The 24,877-nt window shown below is 39.9% G+C and overlaps 1 protein-coding gene across 1 annotated transcript in view; it reads left to right on the plus strand.

Moving 5' to 3' along the window:
* The window catches only part of LOC119905282 (acid-sensing ion channel 1A-like), a 49,137-nt gene that overhangs the window by 19,853 nt on the left and 4,407 nt on the right, over positions 1 to 24,877 (plus strand). The window contains exons 3-9 of the mRNA XM_038722147.1: positions 21,820 to 21,970; positions 22,184 to 22,311; positions 22,896 to 23,046; positions 23,186 to 23,242; positions 23,396 to 23,549; positions 24,405 to 24,496; positions 24,602 to 24,681. Coding sequence (XP_038578075.1) covers positions 21,820 to 21,970; positions 22,184 to 22,311; positions 22,896 to 23,046; positions 23,186 to 23,242; positions 23,396 to 23,549; positions 24,405 to 24,496; positions 24,602 to 24,681 — 813 coding nt within the window. The remainder of the gene's footprint in view (positions 1 to 21,819; positions 21,971 to 22,183; positions 22,312 to 22,895; positions 23,047 to 23,185; positions 23,243 to 23,395; positions 23,550 to 24,404; positions 24,497 to 24,601; positions 24,682 to 24,877) is intronic.

The following is a 24,877-nucleotide window of genomic DNA, read 5'->3' on the forward strand; positions in this document are numbered from 1 at the left end:
AGAAAGACATGGGCTGACAGGGAGAAGGATGGGGAATGAGAAGGGACAAAATTGCAAGAGATACTGTTCTATAACTATAAATAATGTCTGAAAATCACTTGGCTAAACTAAAACATATCCATACCCAAGAAAAAAAATGTTTTGTTTTCTTATTTATTAAGAATTCCAAACTGTAAAACTAAAGGTTACTTAGCTTACCTGTCAGATTTTGCTGACATTAGACACTTGACAGGTGTTAACCACTGCTGCATGCGCTCAGAACCGGATGCTGAAAATCATATATCATTAATGACACTAGTTATATTCTTTTGTAGCGTGCACCATTTGCCTTAGCTTGTTTATGGTGGATATTTTCTTTATTTATATTTTCCTTATTATTTATATCATACGCTGCCTACTTTGCCAGGTCTATGTTTTAAAATGGATTGACGGAATAAACACAAGTTTCCCTTCGGGGACAAAAAGTTTACCCTACTCTGCTCTACTCTACATTTAGGCTCAAACTTGTGACTGTGTGGTTTATAATTCTGCCTGTTTCTCCGCTGTATGTGAAATAAGCTCCTCTTTGCTTATTGATTACTACTCAGTACATGTGTGTGTATTTCAGCGTCGCATGTGTAACAGAAAGATTCCGCCACAATTTAGTTCACTTAATGTCTATACATCTACATTTTAATGAGCTAATATACCTCATTATTCTGTGACTTCATAAACTACTACTGTCAGATGTCAAGAGCTGTTGGCTCTGAGGACAAATATTTAGAAATACTTAGTCATCGTCGATTCAGACTTGATGAGTGGGCTCATCAGAGATGTAAAAGGGTCACCTCGTTCATTGAGGTGATATACAAACAAAGAGAGTGGAGGAATGATTTCAGTTTTCTCTCTCCAACACACTCACAGCAAATATGATGCAACTGTTCTCTTTGTATATAATGAAATTAAATTAAACCCATCACTCATGCAGCTCTTTGTTGACATTAGGTAAAACAGGCATTACCATTTGGTGAGTGATGTTTGGACAACCACCCGGAATAGAGGACATCAGTCACTGCAGCGTGTGGTCACGGTAGAGAATGACAGGTATATCTGAAAAAGCAAATTGGCTTTGCGTTTGTTGTTTACTCTCTGCTGGTCATTGTGTCTCTGCTGCTCTGATAAGTCAAGCGGAGCTGAAGTTGAAGCCATGGCTGAGTTGGCAGGAGTGCTGTCTTGCCCGTCTCTCTCTCTCTCTCTCTCTCTCTACCTGTCCTCTGGTTGACAGGGACACACCTGTTTAAAAGTAGCAGCAGAAACTTATTATGCTCTTGTAGTCGCCGGTCTCCACTGTGTGCAGATGCTGCTGTCTGCCCCGCAGGACCCCACTGGTGCAGCTACTCTCCCGTCTCACCACCTCAATGACACTTCAGTGCTCAATTAAGAGAACAGGCAATATGTTTTCAGTCAGAGAGGCAGAAAACAAGGTTGAGGGAAATAGTGCGTCACACTTCCTAGACAGCCTCAGGATATAATTTTGGCTGTAACCCCTCACATGACTCAGAGCTTCTGCCTTCAAATCTTGTGAGCAGTCTTTTACTTCAAAGCACAGAAAATAAGAGTTTGTAGGCAAAGTGATGCATGAAAATTCACACACTTCCAAAGATGACCTGATTTTTGCAGGTTAGAGCTGAGGTTATGACCTCATGTCCAGGCTAGCCTCTGTTCTGCTAGCTTCTGTCATCTGTCTTTTTTTTTTTAATTAAGCATACTTACTATATTAAGCAGCTTACTGTCCATATTCTACAACAAATTGACAATTACTATAACAGCTTTTAGAAATTGAAACATTTGTGAGTTTAAAACACTGTTAAACAACATTAAACAGTGTGGCAGCGCGGATAATCACCTCTTCATAACTTTTCCTTCCTTCCTTCAGGTCTTATGGGAAATGCTGTTCATCGAAGGCTGCTGAAAAACATAAATATTAAATAAACAATATCAGATTATCTGAACATATGGAGTTAACCACACAAAAAACTGTAAAGTGAGTCTCTGTTCTAAGACTGGTTTTGTTATTAGTGTTGTTACAAATGTCACTAGGATTTTGAATGAGGACAGAACCCGGTTCCACTTTGGCTCTCTAAAGCTGCAACCTGGATTTTCTGGGGCCTTTTTGGGGACAGCAGAAATCAACTGTGAACACACTTTAGCACTGTGAACTTTTTAGCAAATAGTTTCCTATTTACACATTTAGCCTACAGTAGCAGTTACAGAGCAACAACAGGGGCATTCATTCATTCGTTTCTGGCCACCATGAGAATGTCCAACATTCCCTCCTCTTTCACCTCTTTTAACTCTTCTTTTAATGCTAGTCGTTTACTTTGTCAGTCTGCCTGCCATTTGATGCTGAGCACGTAGCATAAAGTCGGTTTCAAGAGTTTTTTCACAGCTGGCCGCTGCGGCTGTAACACTATGAGAGCGGTGGCAATGAGCTGAAAAACACTAAAAAGCTCTGTTCTCTGTGGGTTTGTTATTACGACAGGAGTCATGCGATCCTTTGTTAGCGCTTTATATAAAGCTTAAAAGTAAAGCTGTTAAGCCATCATTTGAAATTAGCTGTAGTATAATGTAAAGTATGCTTAAGAGAAATTATGTGTCGGGGGTAAAAGGTTAATTAAGATAGTAAATAACTAAAGACAATAACCTTCTTATGGAAGGCCACTAAGCAATCACGGCATTAGTACTTATACTTGGAAATTAGTTTTGGCTTGATGGTCCCACTCATTATAACTCTATTGTTGCTTGGTAACGAGGGAGTGATTGGGTGCATGCATGTGTATGTGTGTGTCTTTAAAGAGTTATCAGTGCCCTGCGTTATCACCTCTGACACCTTATTAAGGACAGTGTTGTTTTAATTATACACTGATATCAGAGAGTGGAGATAATTTTGAGTGGCATTCATTATGTGTTCTATTAGCGTTTGAAGACAGACAAATGAGTTCCACTTTGTGAAAGTGGGCTGCGCAGGTTCAGATTAAAAAAAGGGAGAACAGATGCATAATAAATAGCATGGAGGATGACTGAGAGACATTTTGAGAAAGAGAGTGAGTTCTACCTTGAGATAACTATATATCTATTTAGTAAATGCATAATCAAAGAAGTGGCCGCTTTGAGTGGCAGGTGGGTGCTCTCTAAGATGGCTAGCTGCTAGGGGGTTCAGAAACCAGGCTTCATTCGGGCGCTTCCACTCCACCTCTTTACCCATTTTTTGATTAGCCAGTCAGGCAGTGCCAAGATTGTGATGGCTGGAGCTGGTAGCTGCTGGGAGCCGCCCACATTGAGCTTTGTAACGGCTCTTCAGAAACCTATGGGTGACATCACGACACTACAGATATGTTACACAGTCTACGGTGCATGGTCTTTTTTTTTCATGCCATTAGGCCTCTTCCACAGCAGACATTTTGACATGTCACAGTAGGAAAAGCACATGTATAAATGATGGCTAAATTCCAGTTATCTGCTCTAGTTTAATAGAGTTGATAGTGTGAAGGTTGGCTCACTGTCACACGATCATGGCTTACTGATCGTTAATTTTATTCATAAGGCAAGGTCGTAAACATAAACTGCTGGAGCTAATATGGCTAGCAGGCTAACAAGAACAGTCTTTATAGTTGTAAATTTAACGCCTTCTTCTCCTTCGAACACTTTACTTTACCCTTTTCTGCTGCTTGTATTATTTCAGCCGTGCAGTTATAAAGCAAGAATATAAACAAACACAATTTCCTGAATAAGAGATCAATCCCGCCCCCTCTCTCAAACTGGCTGGACACCGGAGAGCCCTGTGATTTCGCTGGTCAATGTTGAATCAGATCGAGCTGTGCATGAAGCGAAAGAGGCAGGGGGCAATTTGCGACAGGAAGCAAATGTGTTCCACATAGAAATGAATGGGAAGTGAATTTGTCTGCGCTATTATAGAGTTGCAAAGTCGGACGAGCCGTTTTTACAGAAGTATTTTTCCACAACATTCTCCTGATGATATCTTTAATGTTGAACTCTGTGCCATTGTTGCAGAATTCATCCAAAATTGACCCAGAAATGTATTTAAGTTGCAGACTGTGTTTTCAGTTTTCTCAACAAAGTAATCTTTAGGATCCAACCCGGGGCACCTAGGTGTAAACGTAACAGACTTTTAAGATCAGCGATAGCTTCTCCCACTTTGCAGCCTATTAGTACATGGAGTCTGGTGTCCTCATGTCATTCTTAACATACATAGCTGCACCCATCTTCAACCAGAGCAGAGGCATAATCAGCCAGGACACATGTGTAGATGTGCTGGGCCTTTAAATTTAAATAAAAAAAGTATGCAAATAAAAGTAAACATACCTGTGCAATCCTGTATATCTTATTTTATATCAGCTTGTTCTTATTCAGCGTCACAGCAGCGACAGGACCTATATCCCAGCCTGCACTGGGATACCCTCAGGACCTTCTTGCTGTGAGGCCCCACTGAGCCATCCTACTGCACAGAGCATTAATATATTACAAAACATATACCTTCAAAGAAACACCAAACAGTAGTCCAAAAAAGAAGGGGGAAAGTGGAGCTGGATTTTTCATCTTTTTTTCATAAATAGGTCTGGTTTCCTTCCAGTCCTGTAAAAGACCAGCCAGACCAGTTCTTGTCTAGCTCGACTGGGGTGTTTAGAGTTACACATAACAAGGATACTGTGCACTGCTGCTCTCAAACGCTCACTGAATGTCAATGCGGTAAATGTGAAGAGCAGTTAAAGATATACATATGGCTCTAGGAGCCAGTTGTGGCCATGCTGAGGGAGGTTGTTGCCCTATAAATTCACTGATGGATGACAACTAATATGTTTCCAAAACCTCTCTGCTGATTTTCTCTTTTACCCTCAAGAGAACTCATCTGATCCTTAGCAGTATTGAGATTTTATTACATTAAAATTGAATATCAATATTAAAATTGATATTGAGGGTTTGTCACGCTGCTGATATTAACAGTCTCATTATCCTTCTGTTTTCAGTAAAAGCTGCAGTAAATTCAAACTTCCCGTGTATTTCAAACGTGCCTCAGTTTAGTTACGACTCTCACACGCAAATGTCAATATGCAGATGCAGCTCTGGAGTGCTGTGTCTTTGAGTCTTTGGCTTTCTCTGTGATTTGTGCAGCAGCGAGGTGCTCATCAAGTCATCATTTGATTGCATCATGTATTTCAATAAAAAGATGCCATCGTCTTGAATGATGCCTCTCATTAGCTGCGCCTCAGACGTGGGCTGTTCCTCCAGACATGGAATATGACTGCAGTGTTGTTTTTTCTTTTCTATCCTTGTAGGATACCTTGAAAACATCTTTACCCACAGAAATTGCACAAATAAACATACAGACGCACTCTCACAAGTCTGTAGAAGGAGAAGACCCCAATAGGACTGGTGTTTTGTATTACAGCGAAGCTTTATCTAAATGAGCTGTTAGCCTCCCGCTATCCCTCTTTTTAGGTCACCATGGCAACCTCCTGTTAAGAGGCTGCACAGACCTGACCCTCAACTTTCACCGACACTACTCACTCGCTGTAAGCTCAGTGGGATTGCTAAAATGAACCAGTTCCGTGTGAAAATGAAAAGACAAAAGCACGACAAACATTTTTTTAATCCACCATTTCTAACTGATATGAAAAGAATTGAAATCCATAACAGCCATTCTGGAGTGAAAAATATGGTAAAATAATTTATGAGAGCCAATCGTTTGCAAATCAATTTCATATCCATTTGTCACAGATTAATATGCCTCTATTTATAATTGCTACACTCTATAATTTACTGGTAGTGTGAAATATTGTTTGAAATGCTTTCCCATTTTTTCAAAAGCTTCCAATTATTTTTGAATGTTCTGCAAATGGGCCCAGATAGTCTGCCATTTCATTTTGTACTTTTCTTTTGCATACATCCCCGGTGTGTTTTTTGTTGTTGTTTTGCTTCCTGTCTTGTTAGTGTGACTTCCACTTCAGGGCCATTTCCAGCTTTAAGCCACCGGCCGTCGGAACTATTTTGACTTACTTTGTGACTGATTTGACAGTGCAGACGCAATTGTTAGGCTGAAAGCACGGACTGGTTGCGCTTCTGTAAATTGCATGTTTTTTTGTCTGGAACAACATGTATATGCTCTGCAAATCTCATCTCCTATGAGGAAAAACAGAAACCAAAAGGGAGATTTTCCATTTTTTGGTTTCATGATGGCGGCCCCTATCTTTGCATTCATTTGTCAGAATACCATTAATGTCCATCCTTGAGACGGATAGCTTCTTTCCCTAAAGCCAGTCAAATCTAAAGCAGTAATGTCTCTTTCTTATTTAAACTTTAGTACACATCTTGTCTTGCACCTGGTTGAACACGCGACCAAACAACGGGGGAAAGTGCGCTGCTAACATCAGTTGTCACATTAGCTGGTCAGTTCTATCACATTAAATAGCATATTGACCCAATGTGGCCGTTTTTTTGTTTGTTCTATTTGTGGTTATGTTTTTTTACTGCTTAAAGTAAATACAAGTAAGAAAAACACTTTCCTGACTGATTCACAGCCTGCTGTAAATTTCCCAAAGTTGGTAGTTTTCACTTCTCAAAGATATCGGATTAATAAGGCAATATTTGGCACAATTATCGCTCACATTATACTAATTCTATGGTGAACATTTTCAATAGCTCTGATTCTAACATATTAGATTATTATATTATATTACATTATATCAGTAGATTATTAAGTTATTAACATTATTTTTTATTATTATTAATTCCTCACAAACAATCCCAAAAACCAGATGATTTTTGCTTTGTTGGACTGGAATCAACATCAAAACACATCTCTTCACCCAATTAATATATAATCTATATAGTATGTGTGGGAGAAATGATCTAATTAGCAACACAATGTAAATAACAGTCAGTGTTTGTCAGACTGCTGTAGAATAAAGTCTGATTTTCTTCCAGCTATGGTAGTCCTACATATGACGGCATTTTTGGGCCATTTTAGGTAAAAAAGAAAGAAAGAAAGAAATTACATAGCTGAGGGAGAGGGATAAAATCCCAGGAAAAAACTCAGAGATTAAAATGATACATTGACAAGAAAATAACTCAAAAATATACGGGGGAAAAAAGGAAAATATTTTTTTTAGATGTGCCTGTGTTATTAAAGGCTCTGTACTCAGGGTATGCAGATGTTTATCACAACAGCTGTCCCATATAAACTACTTTCACCAACCAGTATTATGAGATACTTCCTTCTGTTCAAAGACCAAGAGCATCAAGAATTGCAAAAGAACTGCAGAGTCAGATGTGACACATGCTTTCAAGTAGCTTTGTTGCAGTCCCTCATATCTGCCAAAGTCTCTGAAAGTTCCACCTCTTCTCTTATATCTGCACTGAATCTTCTTGTCTTTTATTATTACTGACAAAAAAAAATAAAAAAGAGTTTTTTCTCGTAAATTTATGACTTCAATCATGGAACTTTTGACACATTCCCACTTCTGGTGCAGACAGGAAGTGAAAAGACAAAATAACGGAGTCATAGCACTTTGTTGTTGCTGAAACAGTTGACTTGCTGCAACCTGCTGTGTCCAGCAGTCAGTAACTCAACCACACACACAAACGCACACAGTCAATAAACTTAAACACAAATGTTACTTCAAGCCATGTAGATGCTGGTGTAGCCTACCACTATCAACACACTGTCTGATCATGACTTGAAACCTTCTGTGCAAGTCACCATTACCGGTGCTCAGCCTGCCAGCAGCTGTCAATCAAAACACAGACACGCCCCACCAGCCAGCTGAGAGGAGCAGAAGCATTTATCAACAATACATTGAAAGTTGGCATTATTTCTGACTGCAAAAAGAGATAAAAATGAATTTCATTTGGACTTTAAAAAGTTGTGTGTGTGTATGTAGTGTATGTTTTTGTCATTGCCTGGTGTCCTTTTCTCTTGACAGTACACAGCAGGGTGGCCAAGTGTTTATTTTTCTGAGCTTGTTCAGAGTCCTCACAGTAAACACACCAACCCTCCTGCACCCGACATGCACGCTCACATCCATCCAACAAGCCAAAGAAACACACACGGCATGAGGCAAATAAAAAAGGATTGATTCTTTGAAACACCGTGCCCAACATAAAAAGGAATGGCTGAGCGATAGCTCATTCCTCTTGAAAGTCCTACAGTAAAACTTATTTTCTTTCACTTTCTCCAAAAAGAGAATTAGCACAAAAAAAATCATAGCTGGCCAGAAGGTGTGGACATGTAGGCAACTGATGAATCTTTAAGAAGAAGTAGAAACATGCATCTGAAGACTTTCAAAACTCATCTTCTAATAAAAGCATGATGATGTCTTTAATAAAAATCCCCATGGCTCTACTATTTAATTGATGGAGCACTCAGAAGAGACAGGCCATATAGTTACAGTGAGGAAAATAAGTATTTGAACACCCTGCTATTTTGCAAGTTCTCCCACTCAGAAATCATGGAGGAGTCTGAAATTGTCATCGTAGGTGCATGTCCACTGTGAGAGACATAATCTAAAAAAAAAAATCCAGAAATCACAATGTATGATTTTTTAACTATTTATTTGTATGATACAGCTGCAAATAAGTATTTGAACACCTGTCTATCAGCTAGAATTCTGACTCTCAAAGACCTGTTAGTCTGCCTTCAAAATGTCCACCTCCACTCCATTTATTATCCTAAATTAGATGCACCTGTTTGAGGTCGTTAGCTGCATAAAGACACCTGTCCACCCCATACAATCAGTAAGAATCCAACTACTAACATGGCCAAGACCAAAGAGCTGTCCAAAGACACTAGAGACAAAATTGTACACCTCCACAAGGCTGGAAAGGGCTACGGGGAAATTGCCAAGCAGCTTGGTGAAAAAGGGTCCACTGTTGGAGCAATCATTAGAAAATGGAAGAAGCTAAACATGACTGTCAGTCTCCCTCGGACTGGGGCTCCATGCAAGATCTCACCTCGTGGGGTCTCAATGATCCTAAGAAAGGTGAGAAATGAGCCCAGAACTACACGGGAGGAGCTGGTCAATGACCTGAAAAGAGCTGGGACCACCGTTTCCAAGGTTACTGTTGGTAATACACTAAGACGTCATGGTTTGAAATCACGCATGGCACGGAAGGTTCCCCTGCTTAAACCAGCACATGTCAAGGCCCGTCTTCAGTTTGCCAGGATGATCCAGAGGAGTCATGGGAGAAAGTCATGTGGTCAGATGAGACCAAAATAGAACTTTTGGTCATAATTCCACTAACCGTGTTTGGAGGAAGAAGAATGATGAGTACCATCCCAAGAACACCATCCCTACTGTGAAGCATGGGGGTGGTAGCATCATGCTTTGGGGGTGTTTTTCTGCACATGGGACAGGGCGACTGCACTGTATTAAGGAGAGGATGACCGGGGCCATGTATTGCGAGATTTTGGGGAACGACCTCCTTCCCTCAGTTAGAGCATTGAAGCTGGGTCGAGGCCGGGTCTTCCAACATGACAATGACCCGAAGCACACAGCCAGGATAACCAAGGAGCGGCTCTGTAAGAAGCATATCAAGGTTCTGGCGTGGCCTAGCCAGTCTCCAGACCTAAACCCAATAGAGAACCTTTGGAGGGAGCTCAAACTCCGTGTTTTCAGCGACAGCCAGAAACCTGACTGATCTAGAGAAGATCTGTGTGGAGGAGTGGGCCAAAATCCCTCCTGCAGTGTGTGCAAACCTGGTGAAAAACTACAGGAAACGTTTGACCTCTGTAATTGTAAACAAAGGCTACTGTACCAAATATTAACATTGATTTTCTCAGGTGTTCAAATACTTATTTGCAGCTGTATCATACAAATAAATAGTTAAAAAATCATACATTGTGATTTCTGGATTTTTCTTTTTTATATTATGTCTCTCACAGTGGACATGCACCTACGATGACAATTTCAGACTCCTCCATGATTTCTAAGTGGAAGAACTTGCAAAATAGCAGGGTGTTCAAATACTTATTTTCCTCACTGTTTAACAAAATATATCAACTGCAGAAAAGTGTTAAATAGTACATTTAAACCTGCAATAACATATTTTTATATTATACCGTTTAAGTTGATTTGTCCAACTTGTTAGCAAACTGTTGCTTACACATCCACCAGTTACGGAGCAACATTGTCATTCATTTGGATTCATGTTTCTGGCCAAGTCCAATATTTACTTTCTTTTAGCCATGTTTTTGGTCTGTTTGGAAGGAAAATATCTGCCTCTTTAGCTGTTAAATGCTCCACTATGTTCACCAGGCGGAAAACACCCACTTGACAGTTCATGAGAAGTGCAGTTTTTTTCCCCCTGGGATTGAGTCCATTCCAGACTCAAAAACAAACTTAGACAAGCAACACAAAGGTGAGATTCGTACTTTTTATCAGAGGTGAAAGAGCAGCACACAACTGCTTCCCCGAGCTTTTCAATGAAACCATCTAGGTTTGAAAAGCCGCTGTAAAGCTCCATAAAGCATTTTATTTTCATTTAATTATACCTCAAGGTTGTTAAACAAGTTTGATCAACATGTTGAGGCCATGCAATCTACTGTATATTATACAGGATTCATTTGTCAAACAGGATATATTGTTCGACATGCTGACCTTTGTGTGTGTGTGTTGGCTGTCTGTTATCTTGCCTCCCAGCTTGAATCTTCCCTTGTTGTCGCTTTGAGATTGGGCAGGTAGTGACGGCGTGGTGAACGCTGCGTGTTTAAGAGTCGGAGTTGCTTACATGCACCATCTGTGAAATGAATTAATCTCTTGGTATTCAGCAACAGCATGTGACAGGCTGGGAAATCTAAAGCCTCAGCGGATTCCTCTCAGCAGAGTGTGAAATTTGTCACACGGAGGAGGTTCACTCTAGGGGAAGAGCTGCAGGGCCTTTTTTCCCTCCTGACAGTATTCCCACCCTCTAAACTGCACCAAAAAGTGACAGGAGTCCCCGTAATGAATGCATTCACTAATTGATGTTCATCCCACCTTTGCTGGGTGGTATTTTGGGAATAGCAAATGAAAGACAGTTGATGAAAGAGGGGTTTGTTAGCTGCACAGAAGCGGGAAGGTGCTCTTCTCCTGCAGGAGAGTGTGCTCCAGCAGCGACTCTATCTGTCTTTTGATGTTTTCTTACTAATGAGGGTGATGGCTTCCTCCTTCTCCTCTGTTGGGATACAGTCTCCGGTGCTCAAACTGGCTGGTAAGCAAAGCCTCGGGGCTGAATACTATGACTCTTCCTGCTGTCCAGTTTCCATTCCAGGGCAGATCTACTGTACAAGCTGGTCCCAACTCATCCCACTGAGGAGCTCAACTGCTTTATTACAGCCACTCAGATGTTGAATCATGGAGCTATTCTTAAAATAAATCTATGAGTGCTCTATTGTGCAACTGGAGTGTGTGTGTGTGTGTGTGTGTGTGTGTGTGTGTGTGTGTGTGTGTGCGTGTGTGCGTGTGTGTGTGTGCGTGTGTGTGTGTGTGTGTGTGTGTTTTACAAGGGATGTCCAGAGGGAATGGAGCTGCATGTAACGTATGCATCATCCATCAGCCTATCCGTATTGTGCATCTGTACATGTATGTGTGTGTACTATTACCCTTTGACATTACCATACATACTTACGGTCCTCATCTCACCGTAGAAAACACTGTGTTTTACTTATTTATGTGGCTTTTTCCTAGGCTTTCACAGCACACATTAGGAGCACAACGGCATCTCTGCACCTTAGCAGCACTGTGAGGAAAGTGGTTGTGGACTGAATTTTGTCTACTTCAGATTGCAAAAAGTAATTAAAACTAACTTAAGCATGATACACAATTTCATTAAGCAGGTGAAGACAGTATCGATTCAAGTCAGTGTAAATTATGAGAAAAGCCAGGATGAACGTGCTAAGTGAAACATGCAATTTCAAGAGCCTTCTGGGGCCATTACTGAGTTTAAGTCAGGTGTCAGGTGAAATGCTTGGTGACAGCCTTTTGGCTTTCCTAAATGAATTTTCCTCCATACTGCTGGAAGGTGATTGCTGCTCATTGTTATACATTGCATATTATTAGACATGCACCAAGAAGACATCCATACAAATTGAAATATTCAAATGATCATACATATACAGACAGACAGACAGACAGACAGGCTGACAGGCATACACACACACATATTGTACCTACCAATAAACATCTACCCATTGCAAGCCATAAATATACCACCTATTACAGCTAATCATGAGTAGTTCACAGCTTTTGTCTTGGTCGCTACAGCAGATGAACATGCAATCATCTGACTCTGGAGACTAATTTAAACTCATCAAAAATGACCCGTTATTATTAGGCTCCACTCCACAATTAATAGAGACCCATATGGGCTGTGGTGTACAGTATAGTTAGTTTGCTTAGGCTGTTGCAATATAGCAACAGATAAATAGATGGATGCTATATTGCGTGTCAATAAGAAATCTGGTGACAAGTTTAAAGATACAATTGTAAATAAATTATAAATATATTATACAATATAATATTTTTGTCATAACTAACAACAAAAGAAAATAAATTATTTCAATCCTGTTTAACTTGGTGACACCCGGTAACTGTGGTAAGAGAGTAAGTGTGTTTTAATTGACCTTATGGGGCCTGCCCATTTTTTAAATGAAATTTACAGCTGAAGCCAAAGCCTTGGTCCTGATTGGTTCACACAGCCTACTATCATTCCTCAAAATTGGGAACACAAATCCATAATTTTTCAATGCGGATTACAGTCCAACCCTCACCTATGGTCATGAGCTTTCGGTAGTGAGCAAAAGAATGGGATTTCTGATACAAGTGGTTGAAATTAGTTTCCTCCATAGACTGGGCTTACCCTTAGAGATAGGTGAAGAGTCTCAGACATCCGGAGGGAGCTCGGAGTAGAGCCACTCCTTCTAGTTAAAAGGAGCCAGTTGAGAAATTTCAGGCATGTGACCGGGATCCAGACTGTATTACCCAAACTGGAGGACTTTTAGCACAAACATGACTGGACAAAAATAAGGAACAAATGTTAGGGACACCAGTCACCCCAACATTCACTTATTTTGTCTACTTTTGTTAGAGATGCACCAGTGCAGTCTGAAAGCAAGCTCAGGGAAGCTTTAGAGAAGTTTCTTCCCTCAGGCTGTCAGACTCCTTATATTCCTTAGAGACTCTATGTCCAGCCACATTTTCAGATCTGGTTTATTAGAATTTCTTCTCTTGGCCCCTGGGCCAACAGTCATCCTCTATATCCTCCATTTCATGTTCATTATCACATCACTCGTGCTCAGTGTATGTTCTAGTTCAGTCTCATATTCATTCTTCATTTGTTACTACTATGTCACTTCATGCTTGACTCTATTTTTAAACTATTTTAATCTATTGCCTTTGTTTGCATGTACTCGTACTACATTTTGTACTTACATTTCCTCGCACAACCTACACATTGTACCTGTATAATGATGTATGTGACACAGCTAGATAGAAAGATAGATATTGTAAGACACTGCTGTCCCACTGGATACATGATTTAATCCTAGTTAACCCGGCTATCTGCCACTTAAAGTGCCCTCAGCTTTAGTAAGTGCTCTGCCCCTCTGACTGGGCCATGGGCTGTTTATCCCCCGATGTTTACTCAGCTGTTCATGACGAAAGGGCGGCGCACACTGGAGTTATAGCAAAGCTAGCTGCTGCTGTGGTGGCCTTTCTGCCTGCCTGGCATTTCTCTCACAGCAGATAGTGAGCGTGGGTTCTGCACATGGCTGGCACAAGTGGGCAGGAAGGAGATTTGTAGGCGAAGTGATGATTGAGACATGCAGGGAAAAGGCAGGCAAAGGATGTTCATCATGTTGAGATTAATGTTACACGTCACCTACCTATTTAATTTGGTATAATCATATCAAAAAAATGTACTGTGTAACTGCATCACATCACTGGCTGCTGCTGAATGTCTTAGTCCTCTAAGCAGCCATTTAGCATCTCACTCCACTCTTCTTCTGCTCACTTGAGTGGCAATATGGGGGTTGCCTGCTAACTGCAAGAACCTCTACAGAAAATTGAACAGCTCTGAATGAATGTGAACTGACAATTCTAAGACATTTATGTCTTCACCAAGAAGCTTCTGCACAGCAAAAAAATGTAAAAAAATATAATAAAATGTTCAGTAGTTATTTAACATAGCCTTTTAACAAAATTTTCCCTCTCTCTTCATTTTGTTGAATAGCAGACTGTAGGTGGGAGGAATTACAGGGAACCTTCCCTTAGGGTGTTATTTCCTCTCAGTGTGTGGTGCTACTGCAAGTCCATCCACCATAGAGACGAGGGATTGCATTAAACCAACAATTAATTGTTCTCAGAGACAGGCAGTGGCCCGCAGGCTCTGCTGCCTCCACTTGATCAGCTATTAAGTTGTTGTGTTGTGAATCTCCTCTGTTTTCCTCAGGAAGGGTCTCTCTTTAATTCTCTGTAGATTTACTATCATAGAAGACTAAGAAAACCAGCAAATATTCAAATTTAAGTGTCTGAAAGTGGATTTTTAAACAATTTTGAATAGAGTTATACAGTAAGTTGAAACTAATGACTTTGTTAATAATTAACAAATAATTTACCAATTTCTGGAAATAGGACCAAAGCGAACTTCAAGCTGCTCTTCTATATTTGTATTATTTGTATATTTTATTGGCCAGACAACTTATAGTGTTAACGAGGCCTGCTCTCTTCACAGTGTTGGAAATTAAGTAAGTATATTATTAACTAGCCCTGCGATGGACCGGCGACCTGTCCAGGGTGTACCCCGCCTTTCGCTCGATGCCAGCTGGGATTGGTTCCAGACCCCCGCGACTCTGTACGCGGGATAAGCGGTTGACGATGGATGGATATTATTAACTAAAGTACAGTACATAAGTCCAATTTTCTTGTTTACCTGTTTCTTTCTTCTGATACTTGATACTTCAACACCACATTTCAAAGGAAAATAAAATACATTTTGCTCCACTGCATTTATTTCAGTCAAAGTTACTTTTCAGATAAATATTTTACATAAAAATAATAAATTACAATTTATTGTTAGAGACTAAAATAGTGATTCCCAACCTTGTTGGCTTGTAACCCCTTAAAAAGTAGTGTCTAGTTTGTCATGTTTCAGATATATGAGTTGTTAGCAAGTTGTTAGTCTAATTTACAACTTGTATATCATTACTTGTACATCAACTTAGCATTTTCTCCACCTGTTTGTGTGGATGCTTTTAAGACTCTTCTTCTGTGCTGTTTCCACAAATGCGTGACCTGTAAAATGACTCGTGTCTGCATTACCACCATGACAGAAATGCCGCTGTCTCAAAAGCATCACATGAATATGTGGAGATTCACAAATACTTTTCCATTGAAAAATGCTACGTTGACATTAAAATGATAATATACGTAAGTTGTAAATTAGAGGCAGAGATACAGATTAACAGATTAACAGATTCAAATCCCTCTGCATTAATTTGTGCAATGTGTTTTAGGAGTTACGTATCTTATTTGCAAATATTTATAAGATAAGACTGTTCTGCACAATTCACACAAATTATCAGAAATTTCACATGTAAGCAAACATTAGAGCAAAGTATAAAAAATACAGATTTGTGGAACAGAATCATATTTTTTTCTTCTTTCCTACAATATTCTCATCACCCATAACCATCTCATAAGCCCTTATTTTTAATAATAATAATAATAGCTTTATTAGTTTGGCACTTTTCAATACAGGTAACAAAGTGCTTTACAGCAATCAATGTAAAACATAGACAAGTCGAATCAAAATTAGTTTCACATACTGTGGTGTGGTGTACAACGAAGAATATGTGAAAGATAAAACAAGTAAAATAATAAACATTAACCACGCATCACACAGTGTCTGTGTGCACTAGTTGCAGGGGCCATGAGTACTTTTACTTTTGATACTTAAAAGTATATTTTGGTGTTCATACTTCTGTACTTGAATTCTTACTAAATGCAGGTCTTTTAATTGTAATTAAGTAGTTTTTAATTGTTGTATTGTCTGAACACTTCCACCATTGTATCATTATGCACCCATAGAGACTATGAACACCTCTTCTCACCTGCTGGATGGTCTTGATTTAACCTGTTTGGTCTGATTTAACCTGTATCTCAAATTCACTCTGTCATGCTGTGTTAGTGCTAAGGTCGGCACAGTCCTGATTTTTAGATTGAGGCAGCGCTCTGAGGCATATATAACTTAAGTGAATACACACTTCCATTTTTCTTCATATGATATGCTCCCCACTCTACTCAGGTCTCCTGAGGTGCCCCGTACCTGGCGATGATGCTATCGTCTATGAAGGTGATAGGTAGTGAGAGCCCGGACAGTGTCTGGCAATAGGATGAGAGAGGAGGAGGACTGTCTCTACTGGCCTGTGAAATATTCATCAAATGAAGCAGGGGCGGGTGGGGAAGTACGGCGGGAGATGGAGAGGAGTCCACAGGGGAATGAACATCATACTTCAGGGGACACGAGGGAATGAGGAAACAGAGATGCAGACCAGGAAGGAAGGAAATGTAGGAGGGAAAGAAATATTTTCATTGTGTGGATGGATGGATGGATGGATGGATGGATGGATGGATGGGAGCTGGTGGTTAAAATCCCAAATATGATAGATGAAAATTCCCCTCGCAACAGTGGAGGAGTTTTTCTGATATTTCATCTATAAAGCAGCAGGTAAGGTCGGACAGAGACTGGTGATGGTTTCTTAGAAATATTGAATTCTGACATCTAAACTGATTTCACATATACACTTATTTCCCTCAAGCACTTGAAAGGCTCCTGTCCCCTGTTTTCTCCTCTTTTGTCAATAACTTCGGGAGGACTAGCTGTCCACACTGATTATGTGATGATTCCCCGCCCTACAAAGTGCACTGCCCTAAGGTGTCATCAAGTGTCAATGCACTGGACATGAGGTCTTGATTTGCATGATCGATTCTCACTCATTAGTCTGACTTTGACCTTCATGAAAAGTACAATGGTTCAGCCTCTTTGCAGTTCTGCAGAGTACTGGTCAAATATTCAAAGGAAAATTGGGTGACATCCAATCCCATGAAGACCAGAATTAAAGATTAGGGAGTAAAGGGTTACAATATTTATATAATATTATTATATAATATATTTACATTTCTGAGCCTTTTCAGTTGTTACTAGTTAGCCAGGCGCTGTGGTCATTCAGATGGCCATGCCATGAAATTTTGTACCGACATGCATGGTCACCACTGGATGGATCCTAATGACTTTGGTGATCATCTGACTTTTTGCCACCATGAGGTTGATGTTTTGTGATTTTGAGTTAAATGTCTGTAAAAATTGACAACAATGGCTGTCCCTAAAGCTATGCCACTATCTTACTGACCGTTTTGAAACTACAAGCACAAAGATGCAGCTGTGTTTTGTCAGTGCACGACGGCCTTTGGTCTTCTCTCTCTAATGAAGTGTTTCTGTATGAAGCCTTTTAGTTATCCATACTCCCTGAGGAGCTCTGTGGTTCGCTTCTACCTATTCTTGTTTGCCTCTCATCTTGACTTCCTTATTTTGACAATCAGTGTCTCAGAGTCTGATTCTATGTTCAGGGCATCATTATTACATACAAACTCCACCGTGCCCCTGACTTTCAAACCCCTACCCGGTTTATTTTCTCTGGAGTGGTTCTACACAAGACTGGTTATTAGCGTGGTGAGTCAGCTATTCATTCTGAACCAAACAGAGGAGGGGGATGCTTTGGCTTTGATGCTTTTATTCCGGCATTAGTTTTACCTTCATGCTGCAAGCATTTGTGATCATACTCCAAGATCTCCCATTGCAAGGAGTATAAATCGTAATCAGTCACTTTCACAGAACACACCAGTCTATGGTGGCTTTGTTGGTATATAGCTTTGTTGATTTCCTTTGGTTTTAACAAACACAATAGTGGGCTATCTGACTAATATTATAGCAGCATCATGCGGCTGACATTTTTGGTTTTAAGTGAAATATCTCTATTGGATGGATTGCCATGAAATTTGGGACAGAGGTATAAAAAAAAAAATTAGATCAGAAGGATGATATGGGTTAAGTGAATAAATTCGACTTCAACCCATAGCTTCAGCCACCTCCTCTAAAAATATAAACAAACCTTTTGTTAGCAGAAATCCAAACACACACCTCCTACTACAATATTACTCTGCCATAATGGTCAAGTGCAGTTTTATATGATGGGGGGTGAACTAGTGACCCAAAATTACATTTGATCTTATAAATTTGTAACAGCATTTTGGAAATGTATTTTTAATTTCACTGTGTCTGAAACAACTTTCCAACACCATCATGAGGTCAAACTTTTAATTTGTCCAATAGGGCCTACTTTAGTTTATGTCCAAATATTTGCTAAACTAGACATTGTTCAGCCTCTGCTGTACTTTGTGTTAGTGATCATTATGAAAACTTATGCTAACATCCTTAACTATGATGGTCCTCATGGTAAACATTGCCTGTTAAACATCCAGGGTGGTGATGGAGTTGTGGATGAGATGCGTGCTTTTGGTGTGAGAGACGTGGGTTCAATTCCCCACTGTGACAAATCCACCAATGTTCCTGGGCAAGACACTTAACACCTAGTTGCTCCAGAGGCGTATGACCTCTGACATATATAGCTATTATATGTTGCTTTGGATAAAAGCGTCAGCTAAATGAATAAATATAATCTGTATTTTACCATTGTCATTGTGAGCATGTTAGCATGCTGTCATTAGCATTTACTTAAAGCACCACTGTGTCTAAGTACAGCCTCACAGAGCCACTAGCGTGGTTGTAGACTCTTATTAATATTAATCCCTTTATTTATTTTCATGAAGTTTATTCATGTATGAAGGTACTCAGCATAGTTTTTCCAGGTCAACTGAAATCCCTGTTGGATTACAGTCCAGCCGCACAATAGGATGCAACATGTGTATATATTTTAGTGCTAGTCTCTGTGGACTGCTGTCTCCTCGCTGTTGCATTTAAAGAGCATATTCCCAGTGATAGCTGTTTAAGTGTACAGCATAATAACAGTGAAAGTGTTGGCACTTAACTGAGATGGCTTTAAAGTCCACAAAAACATTCCCATAAAACAACAGAGTACTAATGGACTGAACTTACCCTGCTGAGACATCTTTTAGCAGCTCACAGATTGCAAGACTGAAGGCCTCGTAAAATGGATGGGAAAGTGCATAGATTTGTAATTTTTAGATTTTTGTCCAAATCTGATGTGGCCCGAAAAACAGATATGCATAATTATGTGCATAATGATTAATTACAGCAGAGCTATGTTGAGTGCTTTTCAATACATAGGAAAGTGTGTGTGAGTGACAGCTTTATTGATCACACAGCTCTGAAGATGTATGCCTCTGTAAACTTCAGTCAGTAAGTAATGTATTAAACTCTGTGGGGGGGGGGGTTCATTTGTTCAGATCAGAATTTCTCCATACAGTATGCTCCGTATGATTTCTGCCTCAGAAAACAATTTTCATATGTGCACAATAATTTATTCATTCAACATAGCAAGCAGCCACTGTATGCATGCTGTGCAGACCTTGTGCATTATACATGTTTGATGTTTTTATCCTTACCACCACTGTCACAATATCAACTATTCATCAAGAGGCAGAGAACAAGTGTTATCTGACCTCACCTCACTTCTGTATATCGATCAAGATGCTGGTGAACATCGTGCACCCATCATACACATGGATTTAACGTTTATGTAATGATGTTATTTATGAAGTACAGTAAGTGCAGCCACATTTACAAACATTTGTGGAGGAAGGTCCTTTCTGACAGTTGCTAGATCTTTTTGATATTCAACAAGTCAGCAGGGTTCACAGAGTCTGTGATCAATACTTTTGCAATAGGTGATTTTGCATAAATCAAAGTTCTGCATACTTCTTTATGACCCATGTACACTTTATTACTCTTTTTGCAATAAAGATTTAAGGAGTTTTTCGATACCACATGAATGCACCGTCTGTCACCACTCACCCCTCCTTTTCCAAGTGCATAGAAGAAGCTCTGTCGGCAATTGTACTAAATGACATGCGTGGGCCTCCATTTGTCCTAATTTCTCATTTTTTTCTTACTTTTGATAAACCAGTCGACTACTACTACTGCTAACATTCCTTGTTGTTCTTCTTCTTCTTCGCCTTCGTCTTCTTCTTCTTCGTCTTCTCATTGCATAAGAACATAGTGACAAAATACGCTCTGTAAAGCAGTTTGGGCTACTGTAGAAACATACTCTAAGCTAAAGTGAAATGTTGGCAGTTGTGAGAGAAAGTGGAGGCGCAATATTGTTTAAATAGTTCCAGTGCATATTTGGAGTCTCTTGTAGAAGGCATATAATGTGTTGCACTCGATTGCAAAATGACAGAAATAGTTGTGAAACAAATGAAAAAAGAACTTGAGAGATAAATTCAATCCCTGGCTGCTTTTCTCACCTCTTCACAGCTGGCCAATCACGGTGTGAAGTGGGTGTGAATGTTGGATTATTGGTTTTGACAGAAATAGTTGGACACGGAACCCCCCAAATTGTGACACCTGAGAGGTGTAGGGGAAGGAGGTTTCCAAAGCTATTCAACTGTCTGACAAGCAGTTCTTATTAAGTATAACGGTGCCTTGGGTACAGCCTCACAGAGCTATTGGCGTAACAGTAGAGTCTTAAGTCTTGTTCACGTGAAACAAACATTTAGTCTCAAAGAAACATTGGCTTCACGTTTGTCAGTGGCTTGCCATTCATTTTACTTGCTTTTCTTGATAGAACTTAATGTTTTTTCCCCACTCAGATCGATGTCTGCTTCTGCACCCAGCAGTCTCTTGCTGACATGATAGATGGCCGAAATGTTTAAACTGCCCTTGGCAGGACCCAAACTCTTTCTCAACAATTACTTGGTTGGTTTGTTCTTTCTAATCACAGATATGTCATTCTGTGCCATAACGCTGAACAATAGCCTGCTCCAAGCGTTAGTAGCTAAACTCTCTCTCTCGCTCTCTCTCTCTATCTCTCGCTCTCGCTCTCTCTCTCTGTCTCTTTCACTTTGCATCCTTGCTCTCCGTTGCTCCCTGCTCTCCCACTCTCTCACTCATGCTCCCTGCATGGGTTATGTGACTCATACAACACTAAACGCTCTAATGCAAGATTAACTCTTCACCAAAGAAAGCTCCATATTGATACATTTCCATCTATTTACTGTTGTGCACTCATGGCTGTTTAAACATATCATATGGGCTTTTGCTGATAACACAGCTTCAATCTAATGTCTGTGTCTTGGCTTTTAAAAATTAAGGCTACATCCTTGCTTGGTCTCCATGGTAACATCAGGTCCATTATAACTGCCATAAAGAGCATGCGAGGGAATGTTAAATCACCAGTCTGCCAGTCTCCGTCACCTCACTGGGTTCATTGTGTAATTCACAAACCCACGGGAAGACCTCCTTCTCCTCTCCTCTCTTTTTCTCTAACACTTTCTTGTCTCACCTTTTTTTTTTTATCTTTCTGTCACACATGCTCCTTTTCTCTCATAGTATCTCTGTCCTGTGTACACATGTTCACAGGCACACACACACATGCACACACACACACACACACACACACACACACACACACACACATATCAGATATTGAGTCAAACACTGACCCCCAGTGGAAAAGCATTGTTAATAAACCTTTAGCAGGTTTGCAGAGCTGTGTGATTAAAACAAAAATCTCTCTCATGTGTCTCTCAGGTCTTCACTCGCTACGGGAAGTGTTACACGTTTAATTCCGGTGATGATGGACGCCCTCCCCTCATCACCACAAAGGGAGGTATGGGTAATGGACTGGAGGTCATGCTGGACATTCAGCAGGATGAATACCTGCCTATCTGGGGAGAAACAGGTGAGGGGGATGTTGTTCATTCAGCAGCTGTCAGATGTGGTTATCTGTCACACTCTTAACAGCGTGTGTGGGCAGCACAACCACATGCTGGTGTTAATACCTCAGTGTGTGAAAGTCAGAGTCAAAACCTCTTCTCTTGAATGTGTCTTTCATTAGTGAAACACATCTTTAACGTGGTGTTGCTCTGATCCCACGTTCTTTGACTTCCTGCAGATGAGACATCATTTGAAGCTGGGGTCAAAGTTCAGATCCACAGTCAGGACGAGCCATCCTTCATTGACCAGCTCGGGTTCGGAGTGGCACCCGGGTTTCAGACGTTTGTTTCCTGTCAGGAACAGAGGGTACATACTGCAGCACTTTGATCTTTTTATTCTTTATACATGTGGAATCTGTTAAAGCCCCTGTAATATTGGTTTTTCTCTAAATCTTTAAATGCTCATGATGAGATATGTCAGTTGGTTTAGTTAGTTTAGCTAATGTGCTTCATTAGGGCTGTGAGTGTGTTTTGTTCAGATTTGACTGTGATTTGACAGTGGCCTGGCAAGTGAGTCATTGTCTGATCAGTATCTGATATAAGTTTGCTCTCTAGTAACCCATCAATATCTATTCTGAGTTATTCAGGAACAACAAAGTGAAGTGGCCATTCCTGATTTGTTCTTTTGTAACTACTCAGGATTTTGTGCAGTAGTTTGGCTAATATTTAATGTTCGCTTTTGTTTTTTCTGCCAAATTAGTTTTGTCTAAACCTGTATGATCGCCTGACTGTCCTGTTGGACTTGCATTGTTATTAGATCTCAGAAGGCAACTTGGTGGATACAGTGTTAGCCAAAACAATGAAAATAAGATCTAAGTTGTTATAAACCAGAAAGTAATTTTAAATCACTTGTCTGTATACAGTGTAATAAGCGATTTGTGGTTGTTGCAGCTGATATACCTTCCCCCACCCTGGGGAGACTGTAAGGTGACAGCCATGGATTCAGACTTCTTTGATAGTTACAGCATCACAGCCTGTCGCATTGACTGTGAAACACGCTACCTGGTGGACAACTGCAACTGCCGCATGGTGCACATGCCTGGTAGGAAAACTGCTCTTACTGTATGTGGTGTCAGAATTACATCAATGCATCAATGATGATGCAATGGCAAATTACCGTAGGCAAAGAAGAAAAGCAGAGGAAATTTAATTAACGTAAATGTGTGTTGCTTTGGCTGCAGGCGACGCACCCTACTGCACCCCCGAGCTGTACAAAGAATGTGCTGACCCAGCCCTTGGTAAGGAAATGGCTTTGTACACGTCTGGTCTGACTCTTTAAGGAACAGATTTTTTTAAAAAGCACGCACACACATCATCCCATGATGTTTTTAAACTACAGCCCACTGATCTGTTTGAAAGGTCAAGCTGAGCTCTGGTTTTCTTCTCTCCAGATTTCCTGGTGGAGAGAGACAACGATTTCTGTGTGTGTGAGACGCCATGTAACATGACCAGATACAGCAAAGAGCTGTCCTTCGTCAAGATCCCCAGCAAGGCCTCTGCTAAATATCTTGCAAAGAAATACAACAAATCTGAGCAGTATATTAAGCAAGTATCAACTACACACAATACACTTAATTATTTATTTTATATATACTGTATAAATACACACATACATAAGACAAGAGTGCACAACTTAAGCCCAACTGCTTACATTGCTTTGTCTGCAATTTAATTATATTTATGTAAGATGTTTTTTATAGAAGAAAAACATATATAAAATAAAAAATGGCACGTACATAACCACATCTTTAATTCATAAACCTAACTTAACTATACAGAGATATTACCAACAAGAAAACAACAACAATAATAATAATAACTAGAACTGCAAGTAGTTGTAAGCGGGGTCCCAGCCTCCCTGGCGCCAGCCGCCACCTCACTCCGCGGAGAGCGCGAGTCGACCCAGGTGCCCCGCCGTGGCTCGAGTATGAAATTAAAAGGACTTGCGGTTTTATTTGATATACCAATAATACCACTACCTAGAGGCCGATTGACACCACATTCCATACAGCCCTTCGGGAAGTCGTACAACATAAGGTCCTGAAGTTTGGTGTCGATCGGCCATTCCAAACCTAAGATATGACATCACTTCCTGTTTGTAATAAAACATTCAAATCAAAGGGGTAACACTATAATGTAGAGATATAAGATATAAAATATATTTTATATACATATGAAGACAATTTTTATTACAACTGTGTTTTACTATCCATTATCTGTTCATCCAGCAGCCTCCACTTATGGGTGCCATCAGGAGGAGTTATATCTGTTAACAACAACATTATAGTGTTATAAACCATTAATAAAATGTTTATATACTGTACTTTTTAATGCTAAACAGTGTTAAGTGTAACCTAAAATGTTATATCAATGTTTTGACTCACTTGCTTTTCTTCACAGGGAGAATCTCCTGGTTTTGGACATATTTTTTGAGGCTCTCAACTACGAAACTATTGAACAGAAGAAGGCTTATGAAGTGGCTGGACTTTTAGGTACAGCTTTTTTGAGTTCCATTTTTCAACTTTATATGGGCTATCTATCTTTCAAGCCTGGGTAATGAAATAGGTTTTTCATAAGCTTGTGTTGTCTTATTCCAGGTGATATTGGTGGTCAAATGGGACTTTTTATCGGGGCAAGCATACTCACCATTTTGGAGATATTTGACTACCTTTATGAGGTGAGACTTCTTCAGGAAAGTTGATTCAACAGAAAAATAATCCTACTACATGTCAATATTCACTTGATACAGAGCTGTAGCTACCATCAAGGACAATGATGTCACGTCATCTATATTTTTTTATACTCGTTTTATACTAAATATATTTCAATTTGACTAGATGTTTCACCTACTTATATGTACATAATAATTCATA

Source organism: Micropterus salmoides, unplaced genomic scaffold (assembly GCF_014851395.1).
Source record: "Micropterus salmoides isolate LMB-PRFRI ecotype aquatic unplaced genomic scaffold, ASM1485139v1 Ms_hic_scaffold_16, whole genome shotgun sequence".
Taxonomy (NCBI): domain Eukaryota; kingdom Metazoa; phylum Chordata; class Actinopteri; order Centrarchiformes; family Centrarchidae; genus Micropterus; species Micropterus salmoides.